The sequence below is a fragment of the Centropristis striata genome, chromosome 21 (genome assembly GCF_030273125.1).
Source record: "Centropristis striata isolate RG_2023a ecotype Rhode Island chromosome 21, C.striata_1.0, whole genome shotgun sequence".
Lineage (NCBI taxonomy): Eukaryota > Metazoa > Chordata > Actinopteri > Perciformes > Serranidae > Centropristis > Centropristis striata.
In genome coordinates this window covers 10,665,737-10,674,206 of record NC_081537.1, presented here as the reverse complement: position 1 = coordinate 10,674,206, position 8,470 = coordinate 10,665,737, and the positions used below count along the sequence as shown (strand labels likewise).

General features: G+C 37.2%; 2 protein-coding genes across 3 annotated transcripts in view; one reads left to right on the top strand and one right to left on the bottom strand.

Annotated features, from left to right (window-relative positions):
• dcun1d3 (defective in cullin neddylation 1 domain containing 3) overlaps positions 1-2,661 on the bottom strand; it is a 7,755-nt gene extending 5,094 nt beyond the window's left edge. The window contains exons 1-2 of the mRNA XM_059325257.1: positions 2,283-2,661; positions 1,149-1,231 (exon numbers count right to left, since the gene is read on the bottom strand). The gene's annotated coding sequence lies outside the window, so the exon portion shown is untranslated. The remainder of the gene's footprint in view (positions 1-1,148; positions 1,232-2,282) is intronic.
• A 343-nt stretch (positions 2,662-3,004) lies between these two features.
• On the top strand, positions 3,005-7,608 carry lyrm1 (LYR motif containing 1). Of its 2 annotated transcripts, XM_059324814.1 has the most exons (5): positions 3,005-3,112; positions 4,441-4,622; positions 4,706-4,766; positions 6,558-6,589; positions 6,686-7,606. In XM_059324814.1, exons 2-5 carry the CDS (start codon positions 4,464-4,466, stop codon positions 6,797-6,799), a joined length of 366 nt encoding a protein of 121 aa, XP_059180797.1. In that variant the 5' UTR covers positions 3,005-3,112; positions 4,441-4,463; the 3' UTR covers positions 6,800-7,606. The 2 variants fall into 2 exon arrangements, with proteins under 2 accessions (XP_059180797.1, XP_059180798.1); XM_059324815.1 differs by lacking the exon at positions 3,005-3,112 and having other exon boundaries at positions 4,464-4,622; positions 6,686-7,608.
• Positions 7,609-8,470: the final 862 nt, after the last annotated feature.

Sequence of the window (8,470 nt, the reverse complement as noted above, 5' to 3'; positions counted from 1 at the left end):
GTTTCATTTCACGGTGCACTATATCCACAGAAAGCACACATTTATCTGTGCTTGGTATCAGGAGTGAAAACAGTACCAGACAATCACCGTTTGGCAGAGTTAGTTTTACCAGGTTTTATAATATGTAAACAACACCTCAGCAGTAATGGTAGCAGATGGAAAAAAATATCACAGAAATGGACAACTTGTTAAAATAGCAACCATAAACCAAGACTGTAGAGCTACTATGTCTGTCAACGGAGACAGATAAATATTTTCTAAGCCATTTTATAGCACTCATTATCTTTATCCTTCATGTGATTTATCCCAACCTCCCAAAATGCACTGTTATGCAGTTGTGCAGTTAAACCCAACATGATTACCTCATCATGTGTGTCCTTTTTCAGTTATTTTTTAACAGGCTTTTAAAAGTGCATGTACATATAGAACAGATAAGGGGAATCATCTCACACTGAAGAGTAACATCACTGCCACAGCAGTAACTAAAGTTGTGATTGACAAGTAAAATAACTTTAGGATAAAGGTGGAAGAACATGCAATAAGCAAGTAAGGACATCAGATGCTTTTTTTGAGAGAAGGATGAAAATCTGATTATTGAACTGAATATAAACTGGGGTTTGGAGTAATTTAAACTTGTCCGTAAAAAGTGTAAAAGCATCATCTTTTCTACCTATTACTCTCAATGTAGCCTCATTAATATGCAAGTTTATGCAATCAATGATTCTGCTATAACATCTATACACATTAAATGTATGAGGTCATCAAGTGTTTAGGGCTGGGTGATATGACAACATAGAAATGTCTGTCATATATTCTTCTACATGGTTTCTATCGAATTGCCAAAATAACAGCAGTTGAACTCATCAACACTTATGTAATTTGTACAATGCTTTATGTACTGATCCTTTCGCTTGTGAGTGGAGTGAACCTTTGAGAAGCTGTTACTGCTGCCAATTCAAAGTATACAAAAATACAAGTGGTTATTATGTATAGCTTTTTAAAAAATTAAATTACCAGAAAAAAAACACACACGTTATGATACATATCGTTATCGAGATATTAAAAATACCTATATTCCTATTGAAGATTTTGTACATATCACCCAGCTCTACAAGTGTTTGATCATTTATTAAGTAGAAATTACTTACAGACAATTCCTCTGACGGCATTGGCCACAGATCAAAGTGTCTTTCTATTCTGCTCCATCACTGTGACCTTGACATCCGCAATGCTGAAAAGACACATTATCTTGTCATCATAAGCAGAAAGTGATAGCTCATCATTCCCAAACCTGCAGGACTATTTTTGTCAACATGCTAAGAATATGTAATTTGAGCACAACTAAAGTTTGCCTCATTGCAGGATTATTCAATTACTGATGTATAACTGCAAAGGAAATGTTATTAAAGCATTTGCACTGAAGAGAGATTGTGCAGTGTGGGCTTAAAGGGGGCTTTTCCACTGATAGACTTCTCACTGGATGCTCTGTCTTAAATTTGTAACAATTTGATTTATTTCTGAAACCAACTTTTGCTCTCTGTGGGGATGGTCAATGATTTTACCAAGCCATGATAATTGGTATAAACACAATAATGAAAATATCATAATCGGAGCAAATGGGCAGCACTGATCCTTGAACTGGGCATGTCGAGACAAATCTCACTGGCTCATTCTGGCAAACTTCACCTGGTGTTAACCAACATCCGATGGACGTCTTAAGGCCTAATCATTACAACTTTTATTTATAATCAAGCTAAGCATGCCATGTTAGCCGGACACTTTAGTATTTAGCCATGAGTTTATCTAAGCTAAAACTGTGTGAGACAACAAAGTTGAGCTAGAGTACGAATGGAAGATATTTGCAACTCTTGTCAAAGCATAGCCTCAGCCAGGTTAGATAGCTGACCTTTATTAACGTCAGCTAGCATTAACCTTATTTTACCAAGTTATGTTCGAGCACAAACAGGATCAAGTGAGCTTAACAGCACATGCACAACACTCCCGAATGTCATGTAAACAGTGTTTAAATAACCATTTACACCTGCTAGTGTCATCTATCCACTAATTCATATGGTTCTGGTGGTGAAGCTATAATCGATTAACGAGACATCACCATTTACATCAAACCTGCCTGGCCCTGACCATAGACATCTATGGCCCTGACGACGTCGCCATAGCTAGCTAGCATCAGCTCGGTTAACTAAAAGTTAGCTATCGGCTAAGCTAGGTCTTTCGATTAAGACACCGATAAACACCACACTTATGATCGTGAAGAAACTTACCTTTTTGTAAAATCCTACTGTGAGAGGTTGGATGTACATCACTTCAGGAACGCCAGTAAAAATTACAGTTAGTTAGTAAGTTGACCAAGGTAGCGTATGATACCACCAGAAGCGAACTGAGGCAAAACTCGTCGCGTTTAACTCAGATTGCTAGCTAACTAGCTGGCAGCTGACAAAAACTTCACACATCAATATCGAATTCAACTCCGCTTTTAGAAAACAATAAGTGAAAAAGCTAGCAACCAGGGTGTGCTATTGAATGCGCTTGGAATGATGGTGGCTCTTTGAAGTTAAGTTAAAGGACCATCTCGGACTAAAGCAGCCAATTTCTTTGTGCTTCCCCCTTTTAGTCATTGAGTGGAGCTACATTGTGGCATTTTCCTGCATCACTTCCTCCTGCCTACAACAGCTGATCCTCATCTCTGCGATAACACACATCTTTTATATTAACAAAGTGGTATACTTGGGGATACTATATTACACCCAGTTGAATACATTATAACGAAATAAATTACTGTAGCACATGTTTTGTTGATGACATTTTACAGAAACCCTTCAGAGAAAAAAAAAATTAACGCTTGAAAATGTGTCAAAACCTCTTTATAAGTGATCTGAAATGGGTCAATTAATTGTAGAATTGTAGCGATGGTGTTACTATTTTAAATTGGTCTCCAACTTTCTCTACAGTTATAAGTGGAGGCACTCGTTTATTCTCATGATTTTTTTTCAGTTTAGAAACCAGTTCAGAAAAACGTCATCACCAGGCGACACATGTTGTTCTGCTGTCCTAGCAAGCCGCCGTCAAACTAGCTCCTCTTCAGACACACTCGGTAGGTCACAGTTTGTAATATTAAATCAATTATAAATGAGTGAAAACGCCAGTGCCTGTCGTTACGGTGAATTGCACTCGTCTCGCTATTCCATACCTGTATATACCGCATTTTTATATAGTTCATTCCTGTATATATTGCACTATGATTCACTTAATTATTACTTAAGCACTTCTGGTTAGATGCTATCTGCATTTCGTTGCTTTGTACTTGTGACATGTGGAATGACAATAAAGTTGAATCTAATCTAATCTATTCATCTAATCTCCTTTCTTTACTGCGATAGTTAGCTGCAATGTTGCGTCATGTTTTCTGTTTGATAAACAAGAATTCTTACAAATACATAATGGCATTATATCATATTCTTCCTCAACACATCCCTTAATCTCAACACATGTCAGAACATCCGATTAATACGTTGCATTAAATCATGTAACAAGCTATATAACAACGCTGTGTTGGTTTTAGTGACATCTACTGTTGACAGTGGTAGAAGAAGTATTATGATCCATTACTTAAGTAAAAGTAGGCTACTAATAGCACACTGCAGAATTACTCCACTACTAGTCGAGTCCTGCATTCAAAATGTACTTATGTAAAAGTACAAAAGTATCAGCATCAAAATGTACTTAAAGTATCAAAAGTACACGTTATGCAGAATGTCCACACTCAGATTGTTACATATATTCTAAATATATTATTGTATTATTATGCTTGATGCATTTATGTAAGCAGCAGTTTACTGTTGTCAAGATAGGGCTCATTTTAACTACCTAATATACTTTTATGTAGTTTAATTTATAAACATGCATAATCTTTTTAAATTGATCTTGACATGAAAAGTAATAAAAAGCTGTCAGCTAAATGTAGTGGAGTAAAAAGTACAATATTTACCTCTAAAATGTAATAAAGTAAAAGTATAAAGTTACATATGTGGAAGTCAAAATCCTTGTATCTGTACACACTTAATTGGCAAAAAAAATCTGATTTGGATTAATATGACCCCGAGGTACCAATAAACCTTTTTTTTGATAATTCGGTCATAAATGTAAGTGATGTACCTAATGTCCAGCAAATAGGTATCAAAACTAGAGGCCTTTGGTGTGATACAGTGTCCCTGCAGACAGAGCGATAAATGAACAAAGTAAATAAATAAGTTTAACTGACACAAGGTTTTAATAATTATTGTAATGGCTTTAACCCTGTTAACAAAAACACATTTGTTTGCAGGAAAATTACGTTTATACACACATACACACACAAAACAGTAAGAGGGTTTGTAATGCCAATATTCCTTTCTGTACAATTTAAACCCTTTCATTATGCAGGTACCTGCCGTTATTGAGCCCTGATGACGGCCTCCACTCGCAGGACGGTGTTGTCACTGTACATGCGGGTGTTTCGCATCGCTCGAAGCTGGCAGGCAGAGAGCAGAGTTACAAGCGACACATCGACTGAGAGAAAATACATACTTCAGGAGGCCCGCTCTTTGTTCAGACAGAACCAACAGGTGTGAACGACAGCATGCTGCTCAAGGATGAAAAAGCAGTATTTTTATGTCAGTTTGTATGACTAATTGTTTCTTTTTCTCAGCTCACAGATCCAGAATCAATAAAGAAGTGTATAGAAGAATGTGAAGCAAGGATAGAAATAGGTAAGAGTGGAGAGGTGCCACACATTTCCTTACATAATACTCGATCTCAGTAACTGTAATACTATTTTGTGCCTTCCATGTTTTCTATTTATCAAATAGAAATCAAATCAACATTTATATCAGGGACAATATATCTAGTTATATAACACATCTAGATGAGGTATTTGTCACTGAGAAACAAGTTCAGATGAAAGTCTCGAGTGTTTCAGCATGAGTAAGTAGAGGAATAAACATTGATATAATCATCTGAGTGCTTGACAACCGACAGTATGAGCAGGATTTATGTTGTCATAGGGCTGGCCGGTATGACGATATAAAGATCTTCAAAATGATATAGAAATGTCAGCCGAATATATATTGTTTTGGCATGTGGAAGCGCAGCTGGAGCTATCTGTAGAAAAATAGTATAGCATGTAAAAGTATACAAAAATAGGTTTTACCATGTCATTATTTCATACAGAATTACCCAAAAAAATGTAACATTGTGATTACATGGTTTGGGTGAATATTCAATTCTGATTGGCTGCAGGGTATCCATTTCATTCATTATCCTGTACTGCTCATCCAAACTGGGATTGCAACCATTCACACCTACGGGCAATTTTAGAGTCACCAATTATACCTAAGCTGCATGTTTTTGGACTGTGGGAAGAAGGCAGAGAACCCACGCTGACACGAGGAGAACATGCAAACTCCACACAGAAGAATCCCAGGAGTGGACCACCGTGTAGCCCCAATATCCATTTCAGTTTCAGTTAAAATATCCATTCACATTTGTATAGGGCTTGTTTAGAGATTTCTCGGCAGTGCTCATTCTCCCGTTTACACACACATTCATACTGGTGGTCGAGTCTACCTGCCACATTCAGGAATCCATTCACACCCTAATGAACGCAGTATCTGGAGCAAGTTGTCTTGCCCAAGGATACCTCGACATGTAGACTGTCATGGTCAGGGATCTAATTATTATTTCCAACACTGAGTATCATTGTTCAAGCCTCATCCTCTAAACACCACAGAACACACAAGCTGCAAGAAGCCCCCTGTCCCTCTGAATTTTCAACATAGGCAATCGTCTCAATATTCAACTCGCCACGTCAGCCTGTATATATCACTTGTTTACACCAAAATCTATATCAAGATTTATCTAGCTAGTCTTGTTGTATAACAAACTGTAATATATTTACTGTTTGACAACCGTACACAGTGTTATTGACTTTAAACTTGCTAGCAGAACATTAGCATTACATCTGAGCCAAGTGTTGTATGTGCAAGGCTGAGAGATAATGGACAACAGGGAAGCAGGAACCGTTCAAGGGTGGCCTCAAGGAATAATGGCTTGTGCATATATTGTTGTCAAGATATGAAATAACCTAAATCCGAAAAGAAGATGGTCATAGCGCCCAGCTCTACAAAACCGGCTGTAATTACACATATAAGAAAAATTGTAATGCTAATGCATGCTTGATGAGTTTTTAAGTTTGTATTTTTATATACAATATATGGGATTAGTTCAGTTGTGGGCAAAGAGGCAATATTTAAAAAATCAGCTTGTTCTCCCATTAGATTATGGGGGCTATAATTTGAACACAGGAATACTTTAACAAAAGTTAACATCTTGCCTATGGAAGAGGTAAATCAGGCAAAAAAAAACCCAACTAACTAATTAAAACACCCCAGAACTCCTCCATACACTGAGAAATCAGCTTGTCTGTGTAGGACCATGCAGGACTGCTGAATAGAAAGCTTTCTGGCTTTGGATCAGTGACTGACACTCCCTTTTTTCCACAGGTCTACATTACAGGAACCCATTTCCAAGGGCTGTAAGTAATAACAATTTATCAGAAAATAGATATTTGTCAATTTTTGTGTTGTTGAGAAACTTCATTCAGTTATTTCGACTGTGAACATTCCTGCAGACGTACCTGCCACCAATGGGACTGGCGACTCAGAAAGGCAGGAAGCTGCGAGCACAGCAGCGCCTGAGGAAGCAAGCCAAGCCAATATACTTACAGTCACATGACGAGACCTGATGCTCGATATCCTCGATCCTCGCCAAGAGTTCAAGTTACCATGGGCAGGAAACTAGAGTGCAGTCACAAGCTGATCTCATGGGCTGATTTGTTGCAAGCACTCAATGATGCAAGAACGCCCGTCATTCAGGAAAAAAAGCCACTTGTCACTGTCATCCTTTACTGTAAACAGCTTAAATGTGAGTTCAAACTAACTGACGAGTGTCTGCTTCTGTTCAGCTCAGGAAAGCTGTTAGCGTCGAGTTACCTGTAATATAAGATCAAGGTGTATATTTTATTTATTTTTCTGTGTGAAATTGTTGTAATAAATACTTCACATTCTTTCACAACTGATAAAAACAAAGTTGTTTTCAGCTCTTTTATTCTAGTAATATATTTGTGAATTGAAATTAAGAATTCTAAATGTATCTAAATACACAAAGCAATGTTCTCTGTTTTCCAGCATGCACTGTTTCAGGACCCCATTCCTCTCCTTTTTCAAATAAGTGGCCTGTTTATTCAAACAGAAACTGAAATAAACTCCAGGAATGTTGGCAACAACAGAGGAAATTGGGAAACAAGTCATATTTCAGTCATCTAAAATTCTGAGCCATTGTAGTTTACGCAGGTGGTGTACTTCCTGTTCTGAAAAACTAAAGAGGAAGGACTGGGGGAGGCAGACAGAAGCAAGGGACATTTACGGTTCAGTGCATTTTCATCATTACAGACTTCCGAGCAACGCAATAACATGAGGTAGAATTTACAACAAGCTTTTCGGGAAGTCCTCAAAACAGGAACAGAGAGGGGATGAATACAGACGACAAATGTGTAATGTTTGCGATGAAAGGAAAAAGAAAGTTAAGATGCTGGGTAAAATATAAATAAAAACAAAATGCATCAAATTAAGAATGAGTGTATACTTACAATTAGTATGATCATTAGATACATTGTCTTTGTACTGTATTCAGTTGAATGGAGGTTGCAAAGAATTTGCAAATCAGGTTTAGTTTGATATTTCTTTTGTATTCCACCATAATAATGAATCCAGTGTGGTGAAAGAGCAGTTCTATTTAGAAATCAGAGCTGAAAGGAACTTTTTTCATTTCATGTACCTGTTGATTCATTCAGACGATAATAGTGACAGTGACCTGCAGATGGGGTCGAATCTGCAGCTCACGGTTCAGTGTGACTTGTGTTAGAATCTCCTGAATACTGAGAGTGCAGACTATTGAGCAATTACTCATACCACTATAATGTACAAATTGTTTTAAAATGTTCTGCTCTACTTCTACTGACCATGAACCACTGCCTCGTTTCATGCCAATGATGAACAACAGGGGCTCTGTTTTGTGTGTGTGGTCTTTGCTAATAGCAGTGGAGCAGTTTTATTACAAACAGGAACTTACCAACATGTACAGGATCTTTTTTTTCACTGTATGTGCAATGAATGCTACTGCTACTATAAAACAAAAATACAAGGTTACCAATGAACTGCTGAAGAGGCATTTAAAAAAATGAATAATGATTACACTCTATGAACAACAGTTTGCTAAAGATTTGATTTGTTCCCTAAACTAAAAGTGCACTAATAATTAAAAAATAGGTTATTTATTAGTGCTTCCACATGAAAAATGTGGTTCATTTCAGTGAGTTGGCTGAAGCCCAAATGTACTTGAAAAGCCCTCTGCAGCT

What these genes read in the sequence shown, in the direction of transcription:
- lyrm1 (XM_059324815.1), top strand. Translation starts at nt 4,464, where the DNA reads ATGACGGCCTCCACTCGCAGGACGGTGTTGTCACTGTACATGCGGGTG. An exon ending in TGTTCAGACAGAACCAACAG is followed by an intron (nt 4,623 to 4,705) that starts GTGTGAACGACA and finishes TCTTTTTCTCAG; the next exon opens with CTCACAGATCCAGAATCAAT. An exon ending in TGAAGCAAGGATAGAAATAG is followed by an intron (nt 4,767 to 6,557) that starts GTAAGAGTGGAG and finishes TTTTTTCCACAG; the next exon opens with GTCTACATTACAGGAACCCA.